The sequence below is a fragment of the Armigeres subalbatus genome, chromosome 3 (assembly GCF_024139115.2).
Source record: "Armigeres subalbatus isolate Guangzhou_Male chromosome 3, GZ_Asu_2, whole genome shotgun sequence".
In the NCBI taxonomy this organism is placed as follows: domain Eukaryota; kingdom Metazoa; phylum Arthropoda; class Insecta; order Diptera; family Culicidae; genus Armigeres; species Armigeres subalbatus.
In genome coordinates, this window is record NC_085141.1 from 14,604,856 (window position 1) to 14,620,117 (window position 15,262).

Here is a 15,262-nt window from a genome sequence, read left to right on the forward strand (position 1 = left end):
CTGATATCACTACTAACTAACTTATCAAATCCTAGGGGGGGCTAATTTTTTTCTAGGGAGGGCTAAGCCCCCCCTAGCCACCCCCCAACAAACAACGACAAGCTACAAATAAGCATCTAGGTTGAATTATTGTTTATTTGTGATCTTTGTAGCTGAATAAAATGGATGCTGAATAATTTGCGAGACAGATTTTATTTCAGCATTTAATCTAACTAATATTCGACATGGCCTATTTATTTGTTTACTACCTTCATTTGAAGTCGAACTTACGTTTTCGTTTTATCACATTTCAGCACATTGGGGAGGTTTAACAATGTACTGAACTAATGATTTTTAAAGTTCTCTGTTCGACTATGATGTGATGCTCTGAAAGGGTGGTCGAATTGAGTTTCAATAGTAAGTTAATAAGCAGGCATTAGACATCCTTCTTAACCTTTGTCCTTCTTAACCATTGGATTTCAAATTTATCTGATCTATCGCACAGTGGGAAAAAACATGCTTTTTCAGTTTGAGAGAAAATCTTGATTTATAGAAAAATAATGATTTATTTTCAAAACATGCTTTTTATTTTCGTGATTTATTAAACTGTCGGAGATTATAACGAACAAAACTGCTGGAGCAATAAAAAAGATCATGCATTTATGCGGAACTAAGTTTACTAAAAGCCGGACATAACACCGTTGAATAACATTGGAAAATTATCGATTCTTTGATGTGTGGAATCCCAATATTGTCGGCGTAGCACCAACTTAGAATTCGGAAGTCAGGACTTCCGAACCGAACTTTCTTCCGAAGTTTTATTTGTCAAACAAATTGATGCGTTGTCTAGCGCATCTTTAGGCGAATCCAGCGCACTACTTCCGAAGTTGGGAAAGTTGCCTGTATCTGGAGAAAAATCCAACTTCGGTATAAAAAGCGGTATAAATTTATTCCGGATAGACAATATTATCGCATGGATGTTGATCTTTATTGCGGCGAAATAATTGAAATTATCTTAGCATTTGACAATCATATCGCAACCGATTATCAAGAGATTCTGAGGAAGGCCGAATATACATTGATTTTATTTTCATAAATTCATAAATAGCATTGCGGACGGATTTTATTTTATCGTTTATCGACATTATTTTTACGTATTTTTCCTAGTGTGCGATGGTTATGACTGGTTGAACAATGGTTGAAATACAAAATTGTACAGTTATTAACAAACTGTAGTTTGACAGATCGACTTATTGAATAAGAGTCCAATTATGATTCATATTCAGCAATAAGATTATTTATGTTATGCATTGAGTGAGCCATATCTAACAAATCAAGGATGGCGCGGATGGGAACGTTACCGGCGGATGATCAAATGGCAGGAGTTCGAGACCCGATACAGGACAATTTTAAAATGATTATATAAAAATAGCAATTGCTTTAAAATACGTTCATTGAAGATCTTACTGATGTTACCTTCTATGCGTTATTATTTTCGAAGAATTCACATGTAGCTGAATTGAGGCTTAGTAAAATGCTTATTAAAGGTTTAACGAATCAGTTAATAAAGTTGTTTTTCAAATAAATGAGATGATGTAGTTGTATAACTTCGCCAAAATTGTGTGAACAAAGCTTGAACAGAAGTTGTGATAAGAAATAGTACAGACATAATTCAACACAGCGCTGAATTAAATCATCACACTGATGTTAGTTCAACTAGTGAATGTTTGTTGGGGGCCCTTATTTACGCCAATGTGTGAGTCACGGGCCTTCGGGTCCACCGCAAGATTGTCTTTGTGTATAAAAGAAGCAGCACCTGCTGTGTGCGAGTCACTACAGTTTGTGACAGCAGCACGATCTGACCTGCTTTTCGCTCGCGCATTTTTTTTTCTCGTTCGTTCACTGTGTTTACCTACACAGCATGCAATCGCCAGCGGGAGAACTGCCGGTGGGTCTGCGAATATGCATGAGAGAGAAGGGAACATTTTTTTGTCACTCTGCTTGATGATGGTCGAATGCAGTGGTGTCGGTTGCGATCAATGCGATCGCCCATCGCATCGCTCGGAGCTCACGGCTAGAGGCCGCCCGGATAAAAATTTACAGTAACTTGTATGACATAACCCATTGAAATACAATAGATTGTGTGGCAAACAATACAAACTATTGTATGCTTATTGTAAAATGTTCACGGTTGTAAAAGATCTTTATTGTACGTACATTAAAATCACAATATATTTAAATGTTTCCGATATATTCTATTATATTTTTATTGTTCGCTTATGTTTAGTATTGCTCATCCAAAAACTAAACAATTTTTAATAGTATTCGGTTTGGATGATCTGGAAATCCGTCTAATGTTATTGAATTAATATAATTTTGGAATATTTCATGGATTTATTATATTGATGAAATAACAATTGAAAACAATAAAATTACAATAGCTTTGTTTGTTAAATAAATAAAAATGTTATACCGGTTCTCAAGTATATATTTTCATATTGCAAGTCTTGTTGCAGGTCTAGAAATGTTTTGCAATAAAAATTTGATTTCAAAAAAATGAAAGGGAACAAAAACTTTTGCTTATAATTTACTCGGAGAATGGCTGGATTCATTTGACCGTGTACAGTTTTGTTTATAATTAGTGAAGAGATGAAAATAATGAAACTGTATGGTGCAGAAAGTGTTTTTTTTTTCATTGCAGTTTCTGCTGCTGGGAAAGCGGTAGATCACTATGGCTTCTGTACCGTGGTGAGTATCTAAAGTGTTGAAGCGCGTTAGAGCATCATTACTGGGCGCGAGTATTTTGATCACTCTCACTGTACTGTCATTTTAGATTAGTCACTCTTTTCGCATCGGTCACTATTTTCGGTTATCATTTCGGTGGCTGCATTCCGTATCGGTGACGTTCGACGTTTGATAGTTCATCAAATAGTAGCGTTGTTATTTGGTCACGAGTGCGAGATTTCTCTTGTTTCGGACAGCAGAACGATGGCGCGATCGACCGAAATATTGTGTTCTGCTTTGCGCGGCCGGTAATAAAAATCAGTTCAGTGCGAGATTTCTCTTGTTTCGGACAGCAGAACGATGGCGCGATCGGCCGAAATATTGTGTTCTGCTTTGCGCGGCCGGTAATAAAAATCAGTTCAGTGCGAGATTTCTCTTGTTTCGGACAGCAGAACGATGGCGCGATCGACCGAAATATTGTGTTCTGCTTTGCGCGGCCGGTAATAAAAATCAGTTCAGTGCGAGATTTCTCTTGTTTCGGACAGCAGAACGATGGCGCGATCGGCCGAAATATTGTGTTCTGCTTTGCGCGGCCGGTAATAAAAATCAGTTCAGTGCGAGATTTCTCTTGTTTCGGACAGCAGAACGATGGCGCGATCGACCGAAATATTGTGTTCTGCTTTGCGCGGCCGGTAATAAAAATCAGTTCAGTGCGAGATTTCTCTTGTTTCGGACAGCAGAACGATCGCGCGATCGGCCGAAATATTGTGTTCTGCATTGCGCGCCCGGTAGGCCGGTAGTTAGTTTGTACTACTTTTCGCGCCCGATTCATGGCTAGGTAAAATCACTGTGTATAAAGAATGGCACGGTCGTATCGCTTATCAGAGTGAATCCAGATCCAACGATGCCTACCAATTAACTGATAATCCTTTCTGTGGTTTTTGTGGAGACGCAGAGGTAAACACGGTCTTCAAATAGCAAAAACCACCTACTAATATTCCTTCCTTCTTCCTAACTGACTACAAGGACGTGGCCGGCGCCGTTATTGATCATTTGAATTTTAGAGTCACTGAAACTTGCACACTGAGAATGCTTGAACAATCCCAGTCAATCATTCAGTTGATTCTTTGTGCAATTTCACTGATTCTGGTCAATCACGGAGTAGCAACCATAGATATGTGTAGTCAGTCAAAGCTAGCTAAGCTAGCTAGTAGCGCTGTTATTTGGTCACCTGTCAGCTGCGCTACTGTTTTAGCAGCGCGTTTAGTAGCGACTGGTAAAGTGTCAAGTAATGATACTGCGCTGACAAACGGCTTATACTCACCACCGGTAATCGTAATCTTATACTACAAAAGTTCAATGTACATAATGAACGCAGTGGTTCATCCCGAACAAAAAATAAATGAAAATTTTATCATCATAGTACCTGATGACATGCCTGGTAACATGTATCCTTGTTCCTTTACAGAAATGAAGTTTATGATAAATAAAATACTGCTGCTTGCTGGTCACTGATTGAAGATCGTTCAGTGGCTACCATTGGCCAATCTCACCAACGGGATATAATAAGAACTGATGCAGGTAATTTTTTATTTTCTTCTCGACGTATTTTTTCTAATAAAAATGACATTCTTTTATAATTTACATTTTTCACAGGTTTATATCTATTCGGAACAAAGTTAGTACACTTTTTAAACCGAAGTTGGATTTTTCTCCAGATTCAGGCAACCCACTTAACTTTGGAAGTAGTGCGCTGGATTCGTCTAAAGATATGCTAAACAACCGGAGGAAAATAAAATGATATGTAAAACAATTAATTGTATTGTACAGTGAACGTTCGCTAATTGGGGTTTTTCTAGTTGGGGCGCTTTTTAGTTGAGGGTTCGTTAATTGGGGCGAAACCCAATTAAAAAGCAGCTAAACGTCAGAATATGATGTCAAAAATGCGTTGACGTTTTGTTTCCGTGTTTGGCGGGATCGATATTTTCTGGCGCGTAAAATTTTCCTTTGTTCAATGCAAAAAGTAAACAACATTGACGCTTGTCAAAATGCCCCAATTAGCGAACGGCATTCGCTAGTTGGGATGAGGTCGTGCCCCAATTAGCGAACGATCACTGTATTTTTATTGTAATATTGGAGTATAATGTATTCTAAATCCTGTTGTATTCCTATTGTAAAACAATAGAAACAGTAATTGAAAACATTTAAAACACAATGTTTTCTATTGTTTTGTCGCTCGAAATCATCCCATTGAAGAACCGTAAAATCAATTGTTTTGCTCCGAATTTTGTATGGAAAATTTTCGATTTTTTTATTGTAAAGATACATAACAACCCCCCTTTTCAATTGTAAAAGTCCCATTTACCATTCATTTTATCGTGGAAAACCATTATTTCCCATGTGATTTTATAGTCAAAATTCCATTATATTCAATGGTAAAAATTATGTTTTAAATGGTGTTGTAACAATAAAATTTATGATATTTTAATGATATTTTTTATCCGGGCGATGATGGCTGAGGCTGCAAGGGCAGCGGTGGAAGATGAAGAATAATAAAATTAGCCCAGAGATATTTAGTCTGCTCATCCAGGGAAAGTGATTGCTTTAAGGTAACTCGGGAAGGCATTACACACCGTGTTATTTTTCCAATCTTTTGTCTCTTTCTAGCATTGTCACCTCGTAACTTTTGGAGCAGCGTATTTCGGTTTTCAGTTATTTGATGTAACTGTAAATGTATCAGCAAGTAGATTGCGAGTAAGCACGCACCGGTGATACTTTTTCAAAATCATATTTGAAAAGTATTCAATAATGAAATGATGACGATTTGATGGTTGTTCGTGCTTCCCGTGTCACCTTAATAATTCACATCATTCCGGGATGGGGACGAGTCCTGGCATATGACTGACCATTGTTTAAGTTGTGGTTGGTACTAAACAACAAGTACATGTGAATGTTTAAAGAAAATCCGCAAAAAATAATTTCCAGAAGAATATTTTATTAAACATTATTTTATACTTTGGTTTTTAGAAATTATATTATTAAACTGGACTTTGCGTTTGGACCCAAAACATTAATAGTAGTTTGTGCAACTAGTGGCAAAAAGATGATTTTTTTAGCACGAGTTGTACGCTTATCCAACGAGGCTTGCCGACACGCTATTTTTTGCATTGACGAAAATGGGCTTTAATATGATAAATCTGTAGCAAAACGGTACAAAATGATTTACTTAGCATGTTGATCATTCTTACCAACAAATCATGTTGCTGCAAAGAACAATCATATTCCATGTTATCGTGCCACATTGCATAGCTCAACAAACCTTGAAGCAATAGATGAACTTGCCTTTGGAAAATTCTGATGTCATGGCCAATGGCCATCAAACTATTTAATTTATTACGCGACGCTATTGGAACTATTTGAACACTCACCTAATTAAGTAGAATGTAATCATGTAATTGTTCTGATGTTGGTTTTTCATTATAGCACCCAAACGAGTTTTGTAATGAATATTAAGCAACCCATTTGAGTTGCATAATGTTCATTAAAGCATGCATTTCGTTGGTATGGAAAAGTAGGCCGTTTTATCACACAAAGACGAACTGTAAACCAGATATGACCAGGAATTGCAAAAACTCCATTTTAGCACTCATTTGAGTGCTATAATGAAAAACCAGCATTAGAACAGTAGTTACATGACCACATATAGCGCAATTAGCTTGGGTGAGTGTTTAAATAGTGTATTCTCCGTGTCACATAATAAATGAAATAATTTATTAGGAATCACATCAAATTCTCCAAAGGCAGGTTTATCTATCGCTTTATGGTCTGTCGAGCATACAATGTGGCACGATGATATGGAATATGTTTGTTTCCAGCGGCAGCATGCTATTTTGGCAAGATTTATCATGTGAAGTAAATAAAATTGTACCATTTTGGTACAGATTTATCATATTAAAGCCCATTTTTCGTCATTGCAAAAAATAGCGTGTGCAACTCGTTGCAAAACTCGATTTTTTCAGCACTCGTAGTATTTATACGTACAACTCGTGCTGAAAAAATCATCTTTTCGCAACTAGTTGCACAAACTACTATTATGCATCACATTTGAGTTGCATAATGATCATTAAAGAACCCATTTCATTGGTATGGAAAAGTAGGCCGTTTTATCACTTAACACTCAACTCACGAACTGTAAACCAGGTACATATTATAATCAGGTTTGCAAAAATAATTTTTCGTTGAGGTATTAGCAGTACCTCCTCTATTGTAGTAGTGTTACTGCTCTTCGACTCGTTTCTTACCGACGAAATTAACGCTGTATTTTTTGTTCGGCGATAAGACTTCTAGTCTACTCGCGGTTATATTTAAAACATTACCCATTACTTTTTTTGTAATTCAATATGTATGTTTTCGTGTCCTACATATATTGAATCCTAATTTTCAGTTTGAGATTTTGGTCCATTGGCGTAGAAGTGCGTGGGCCGTGGATTGTGTCTATAGCGTAATTCTTAGCCAGATAACCGGATGCCGACACCACCCGGCATTCTGAAAATTATTTATTTTTGACCAAAAAAAATTCTCTTAGTCTAGCTTCCTATTATCTTCAGTATAAACAAAATACTTTCTTGCTATGCTTGCCACCTTGCTATGTACAAGCGGTACAAGCGGTACAAGCACTCTACCTGATACTCATGGTATTATGATAATCAGGCGAAGGCAAACAGGAGGAGTTAAGCCAGTATGAACATGAATGCGCCGACAATGGTAATGGATGTACCCCAAATCAACGATAGCAAAGCACACAAGGTAGTGTTAGTTAGGTAAATTTATTCTTTTGTAAGTCCTTATTTAAGAGAATTAACCTTTGACCGATTCGTCAGTCGTAATTTCGCAGTCATCCCCGTCAGCTTATTCGGTTGCTGCAAAGTCCTTCGTTGGTTTGGAAAGAATAATGGCCTGGGACAGTCTTCCGCTGGAAATCTATCAGCACATCTTCCGGAATCTTAGCTTCTTCGAGCGGAAACCTCTTTCACTGGTTTGCCGCCGATGGAACCAGGCTGTGTTCTCCCGTTTGCTGTCTCCCCGTTTGTGTATATTTTTGAGTGAAGCAATGTGGTTAATGGATGATAGAATATGTTTGGTGGATGCCGAAGTGATTGAAGCTAGCGAGCGAGATTATCCTGTGGTTTATGTCAAGTGGCGCAGCGATTCCAGTGCGGAGAAAGTGGCGTCAATTAATCGGATGCTTACGGAGCTGGACAAGAAATGTTTTCTGGAAGAGCTAATCGTTACAGCACCCCTCGAAGCGTTGTATGATTTCTTTCAAGCGCATCAACAATTGTTGACGAAAATTAAAAGGCTGCAAGTTTATACCGCAAAAGAAGATACTGAACCAATTGCTGATCGATGCACACTAAAGATGGATCAACTAGAAGTGCTGCACTGGGATGAACTCACATCGGGACATGCACGCAACGACGACCCAATATTTGTGATAAATGCTCCCAAATTGCATTCTGCGGTGGTAGAATATAATTATTACAATTCCTGGCCTAATAGTTGTATGGAACTGAGTCAATATGCAAGTCTGAAGAAATTTCATGTTCATCTATATCCGGAAATGCGGACTGGTTTCTTCGAAAAAAGATCGGATGCCCTGGAAGAAATAACACTTGAGAATAATGAAAAGCTGTCATGGGATTGGGATAGAATATTCTCTAATATGCCAAATCTCAAGTCGATTAATATGACTAGTGTTGATAATGATATATTGTGTGCGATCATCCGTCACTGCCCTCAGCTACGAACCTTTATATGTAGAAATGTAGATCTAACTGGGCAGATTTTATCTGTGGCCGGAATATTTCCACAGTTGCAGCATTTTGAATTGAAATTCGCTCAAATTCATTCTACCAGACCTTTGTACCTTCCTAACCTGAAGTATTTCCAATTGTTGCATATTGAAAACTATAATGAACAACCGTTTATCTTAGACACTCCAATGCTTCACACACTTCGTCTTTGCGCGTTAAAAGAGTCCGATGTAATTGTAGCTCCAAAAACTTCACTCAAGTATCTTTGGCTCGAGATTGGAAATACTGGCATCCCAGAGCACTACTTCCAGCCATTCCCCTGTTTGCGAAAACTGGATATATTCGATTACTCCTGGAGATCAGATTTGGTTCGACTGATGCCTTATGTTGCTAAAATCACCGAATTCAACCTGTCTGTGGACCTTGGACAAGGTGATCCGGTACTGATTGCAATTTCAAAATATTGCAACAATTTATCTGCGATGAACCTGTGTGGCATTGGAAATCTCGGGTTGGAGCTGTCTTTTCCGGTATTTGCTCAAATATTCAGCAAACTGAATCTAAAGGTAAGACATCTATAATTTTATCCACGTCACAATTTTACTAAACTTCTTTCTGTATCGTTTCAGTCACTATCGGTAACCCGATTGACCGTGACAGGCAATTCGTTTCGGCTGCACATTCTGCCCGGATTGAAAAACTTGGAATTTATCGAGGTCAAAATAATGGACGTTGCGTTTGGAGCGGATGTGTTCTCCTCCGACGAATCGGATCGATTAGTTTACGACGAGCATAACGACGGTTACAGCTACTGGTCCACGGATCATTATTATACGGAAGAAAATATCATTGCTAGAGTCTGGGAAACACTGTGATAAAAATTAAAGAATGCAAAAAAAAATCTAATCATTTGTTGTATTTTTTTTGGTTTAAAATTCAGTTTATTGACATTTGTGTTAATATTTCAATACAAAATTTTCAAAACGACGTATCTGCTTTTGTAAACAAAGATTCAAACGTCGATTTGACGAATCTTAGAGCACTCTTACGCAAACCAACTGTAGGTATTATGAATGGTAACACAAAAATAATGAAATGAAATTTAAAAAAAGGAAGAAATAGGTTACATTGAATTTAAAGTGCATAATATAAGACAAATAAGCATCGAGTTTTAGATCGAACGAACGGAAAAATAGCTTTACCACACTGAAAAGCTTAGCATGATCTAGTACAAGAAAAAAACGATTGGAGAGTTGTGGAGACCGGAGGTTGCTTGATGGGAATGTGAGTTGGATGGCTAGATTTGAAATACGGAGAGATCAGTTTGGAGTTGTTGCAAAGGTAATCGGTTGGTTCGATTCAAGTGTGTGAATTATCGGAATAAAAAAATGGGGTTGTATACAAGACACGACCGCTCGACGTTAACTACGTAAAACCAAATATAGTACACCACCCCATTCATCACCCCAGTTCAATAATTGATAAAACCCTAAAAGTAGCCAATTACCAAGGGTTGGAACGTACTGTATAGGGGATGCATGATGCATGAAAGAACTAAAATTTTCAATAGTTTAGCGTTGATAATTAAAAGTTTCAATACTACTGGCAAAATGGTGGAGAGTTTGCGAATCGATTGATATACAAATCTTCAAAATCCATCGAAGAATAAAGGACCTATTAATGTTACAAATCTTACATGATTTCGTGACGGACCCCAATTTTGAAATTTTCATTTTACACCCTGTATCCGAGTCTTCCCCTTAGACGTAGTTTACGTCAAAAAACAGTAATTGAGTGAGTGGTTCCAATTATTGAACAAGTGGTGTTGTAATTATTAAATAAAATGGAGATCTCCGACAATGGCGTTGATGCATCTCTCAATAGTGGACTGTATACTGTGTAGGTGATTATTTGGATAGCGGATAGTGGAAGCAGATCTGTGGATAGGGATTGTTCCTCGCGTGGTGGGAGCAGGAGTACTAGGTGACTCTGTGACTTCACCTCGATGGTGGTGGACTGGAGCAGTCTCGCTCGACTGGCTGCACATCAATTTCACTCAATAAACACTCTTCGGGATGAGTAGTGCTCATTCCAGAGCACCACGGAACTATGTGGGCGGACTTCAGGACTTTGAACTGAAACACCGGATGCAGTGGCGTAGCCAGGGGGGGGGGGGTACTTGGACATAAAACTCCCCCCAGAGACAACATTTTTAAAGAATTTTTTTCGAAAGGAAAATGTTCAGAACCCGCCCCCCTGAACAATTTTCTGACTACGTCTCTGACCGGATAAAATTCACTTTACACTTGATTTATTTCATTTTCTCTTCACTTCTAATTACACTGAATTAGACCGTTAGCCGGGTCTTATAATATTTGAACTCACTTGCTTTTCGCCATGCCAAACTTAAACTTCTACTCACTGACTACACTGAGTAGAGTGGCCCAGCCTAGTATGGGGAGAAAAAAAGTCGTCGGATTCTACGGGGCACCCTCCAGGATTTTGCCTATAGGTAAGAAAATCATTCTCTGAAAATTTCAGCCTGATCGGTTATTGCATAAGCTGGCGCAATTGATTTGTTAATATGGGGGTTTCAGCCGAAATATATGGGAAAATACACTTTTGTTACTATTTCGTACAGAAAATTGGATGGAAAAACCCGATTGAACCCAGATTTGCAGAAAATGAAGTTAACATGCCCATGAACATTTCGACATAAAATTCTACTAGGGTGAAAGGTCCGATGCGATGGTTGTAGGTGTTCCAATAGTTGCGGTAGTGCACTTTACACAAAAACTCCGGATTTAACGCAGCAACCTGCTCCGTTGATCGATTTATTGACATACCATAACTCAAAACAACAAATTTCAGACGTGAAATTCGGTATAAATCGGTAAATATCATTATATTACTTTATTATTTTATCACCTTTGCACCAATAGTTGCGGTAGTGTTCCTATAGTTGCGAGCTCCATTAGAAAACAATGGGATTCGCAACCATAGGAACGCAAAATAAAAATTACCGCAACTATGGGAGCAGTGTACCAAAACTTGGAGGACTCATTTTAGGTGAAACATTCACATCCTGGAGGAACCGATGTATTATCACAGCAAAGAGGAGGGAAAGAGGTTTGGAATTAATCCGTAAGGTTAGTGTAATGAGGTATCTTTAAATTATAAACCATTGAATAGTGTTGGGGCGTGCTTAGTTCCTCCAGTATTGGAGCATTTACCTTATTACTAAATAAACTTTAAATCAGTTTTTGGCTGATTTATTTGGAGTTGGGTTGAGCACTTTAAAATTCATTAAATTGCCATGAAAACATATGCATGCAATCAAAGATGCCTGCGATGCGTGATTTCGCGCGTACTGGAACATAAGGTGCCGGCCAGAGTAGACGCGTCTACGCGACGTCGCGCGAAAATTACACGCGAAGGAATAACAATCAATAATAAGGAGCTGTCAAATCGTATGGACGCTTCGCACTTCGCGTCTACTCTGGCCGCACCCTAAGTAACTGCATGCGCGCCACAACACATATCGCAGCTACCTTCGATTACATGCGCTTGTTTTCAAGGCAATTAATGAATTTCAAAGTGCTCAACCAAACTTCAAATAAATCAGCTAAAACTAATTTAAAGTTTATTTAATCATAGTAGAATTTTATGTCGAATTGTTCATTGGCATGTTAACTTCATTTCCTGCAAATCTTGGCTCAATCGGGTTTTTCATCCAATTTTCTGTACGAAATAGTAACAGAGGTGTATTTTGCCATATATTTCGGCTGAAACCCTGATTTTGGTTCGGGGCGGAGTCAAGGTTCGCCGAACATTTTTGAGCATTTGTAGTGAAGTTGCACAAACCCCCATATATTTTTTGATGGTTGATGCTCAAGTTGGCGCTTCGGTCGTTCGTGTGTGATATTGTTGGTCGACCATATTAACAAATTAATTGCGCCAGCTTAAGCAATAACCGATCAGGCTGAAATTTTCAGAGAATGATTTTCTTACCCAAAGGCAAAATCCTGGGGGGTGCCCCGTAGAATCGGACGACTTTTTGTATCCTGGGCCAGTCTAATACTGAGCGACGAGCGCGCATATTTATATCAGTCTGCCACGCATTCCAGAAACATCACGCAGCACGTGGAGTATTCCAGGCGTACCGTATGACGATGATGATGATGATGACGGTTGCCCTTGCGCGCCACTGCTCGGCGTCGCGTCGATGATATGCTGACACTCACTCTCTCGCGTCGTCGGCGACGGGTGATCCTTCGCTAGTTGGATCGTCGTTCTGAGCGTCGATTGCATTAATCGATAGTTTGGAAGCGCGTGCTTTTAGTGGCTAACAAGCCCATCTTTCAGCCCGCCATGCGGACTGAACAGGTGTAGGGAGTGATAATTGCTAGAAGTAAAAATGTCAAAATCGACTTCTCCAAATATTGTTTGCCTTTCTCGTACACCAAGATGTAAGGAAAAGGCTATATATTCACTTTCTAGATAGGCTGACCAGATCATTTTGATGAAAAAACGGGACAAACGCACTTGAAAAACGGGACATGTCAAAAAACCTCGTGAGAAATTCAAGAGCTGTGTAAATTTCAAAATTTATTGGCCTAATTTTCATTTTCTTTGTAGAGAAAATTTTTAGAGTGAATCATTCACACCTTCTCTTGTATTTTAACTAACTTAAAAGTTAGTTGTGGAAAATATTACGGGGCACGAAAAAAAAAACACGAAGGAACATTATTTACATAATTAACGCATTTTTCAAAATATTTAAAAAAAAGTGGAATTTTGAAATTTTAAATCTACTTTTAAACATGGATTTTATTACTGACCAATATCAAAAACTTTTCCAATTCTGAACAATTGAAAGTAACAAAAAAATAGTCAAAGTACCCTGTCAAAAGGCATATGCGAAAAGAGCAATAGGGTAGGATTATAGATTTTTCGATCTAAAACCCTTTTTCATGAATATAAGTGAGGGAAAATCTACGGATAAGAATAACAAGAATCTCAACAAGAATAATTATTTCCATGAATATGGTTCGGGCATGTGCTTAAATGTAAACTTTTATCAATTCAATGTACTTTTTTATCGAAATTTATTTAAATGACGCTAAAAGTAGCCTCACACATCTGGAATATTGTCCATTGATTTTGCTTCCATGTGCTTCTAAAAGGGCCAAAAGTAAAACAAATTTCGGCTAATTTATAGGCAGGTTTACAGCTCGGACTCTCTGGAATTTCCGCCGGATTGTATTTTGAATCGGGTCCAAATTCTAACTTCCTACAACGGAATCCCATAAATCAGAGGTTCCCAAACTTTTGGATATGCGACCCACCTAGCTGAATTCCATATTGCTTGCGACCCATCAGCACCAGGTACCAAATCCATTGAATTTGTGAAATTGGATAAAAATGAGTTCGCGTTAGATTGGACAAATTATAATAAATTGCTTTATATCCCATCATTGTATTTGCCAAAAATCCGCCAATTTTTTGGATTGGATGTGGATTTGATTTGGATAGAATTTGAATTGAATTTGGATTGAATTTGAAATTTATTCAGATTGAATTTGAATTGGATTTCGATTTGATTAGGATTGGATTTGGATTGGATTTGAATTAGATTTGGATTGGATTTGAATTAGATTTCGATTGGATTTTAAAAAGATTTGGATTTGATTAAGATCGGATTCGAATTGGATTAGGATTGGTTTTGGATTGGGTTCGGGGCTTACATTTGGATAGTATAAGACTTCTTTCTACTTGCCCAAATATCGTATAACAAAAAAAAAAGCCGTTGACCTCGTCAGGTTTGTTGTTCTTAAGTCATCCAATCATTGGTTAGATCCTAATTCAAAATATGGAATAGATTTGTGGGACAAAATAGTAACAAAATTATGAATTAAGATTTGTCTTTCGCGACCCACCACTGAACAGCCCACGACCCCCCCGGGGGTTCGCGACCCACATATTGGGAACCTCTGCCATAAATCATAAATCCCGCCCACACATATGGAAGCGAAACTTGCAGACAAGCTCCTGATCTGTAAACTAGCCTTAAAGTACGTGAGGACCGGAATCCGATCAAACTTTCCCTCGGTTTGAAACTGCCTCAAACTCGATTTGTGCAACTGATTTATAATTTTTTTATTGTCGATTTTTTACAGTAGATGATTTCGAAATATTTATAATTATTCAGAAAGACTTTGAATGATTCCTAATGTATTAATAAAAAACAGAATTACCTACCTACTTCGCAAGAAAAAAAAATCGTAAATGAACTTAATCTGGAAATTATAATGTCTGTTCCTGAGCTTCATTTTCTTGACGCTGAGGCCTGACCTGATATTTAGGATGTACTCGTCTACCAAGTTACCGGTTCCGTTTAATTCATTGATAAAATTGGTCAAATTTTAATTGGCTAATAAAATGGAAATAAATTGGAAATAAGTAGCAAAAAGTCATTGAAATGAAACTGTATGAAGAAATCTCCCGTTGTCATTAGCTGTGAAAAACCTTAAGAAAGTCAATCCATGCAAAATACATAACGGCATAAATAGCTTTCTTTGAAAATCAACACAAATAACATAACATCTCACACTTTTTTTATGGGTTTCGTCCACTTTCTTTGGATTTGTTTTTAGATTCCTGCCTAAAATATTGATTTTTTTTTATTTTGGAAGAATCAATGAAAAAACGGGACAAATTGAGGATTTTTTAGATTACGACGGGAC

The 15,262-nt window shown here is 37.8% G+C and overlaps 2 protein-coding genes and 1 long non-coding RNA gene across 4 annotated transcripts in view; all 3 read left to right on the plus strand.

Moving 5' to 3' along the window:
* The window catches only part of LOC134220350 (calcitonin gene-related peptide type 1 receptor), a 141,701-nt gene that overhangs the window by 51,427 nt on the left and 75,012 nt on the right, over nucleotides 1–15,262 (plus strand). The gene's annotated exons all lie outside the window — the stretch shown is intronic.
* LOC134225796 (uncharacterized) lies at nucleotides 2,078–4,489 on the plus strand. Its single transcript, XR_009983328.1, has 3 exons — nucleotides 2,078–2,727; nucleotides 4,172–4,284; nucleotides 4,360–4,489. It is a non-coding gene; the product is annotated as an uncharacterized LOC134225796 (long non-coding RNA).
* On the plus strand, nucleotides 7,569–9,702 carry LOC134220459 (uncharacterized). The gene is made up of 2 exons (XM_062699518.1): nucleotides 7,569–9,082; nucleotides 9,146–9,702. Exons 1-2 carry the CDS (start codon nucleotides 7,655–7,657, stop codon nucleotides 9,389–9,391), a joined length of 1,674 nt encoding a protein of 557 aa, XP_062555502.1. The 5' UTR covers nucleotides 7,569–7,654; the 3' UTR covers nucleotides 9,392–9,702.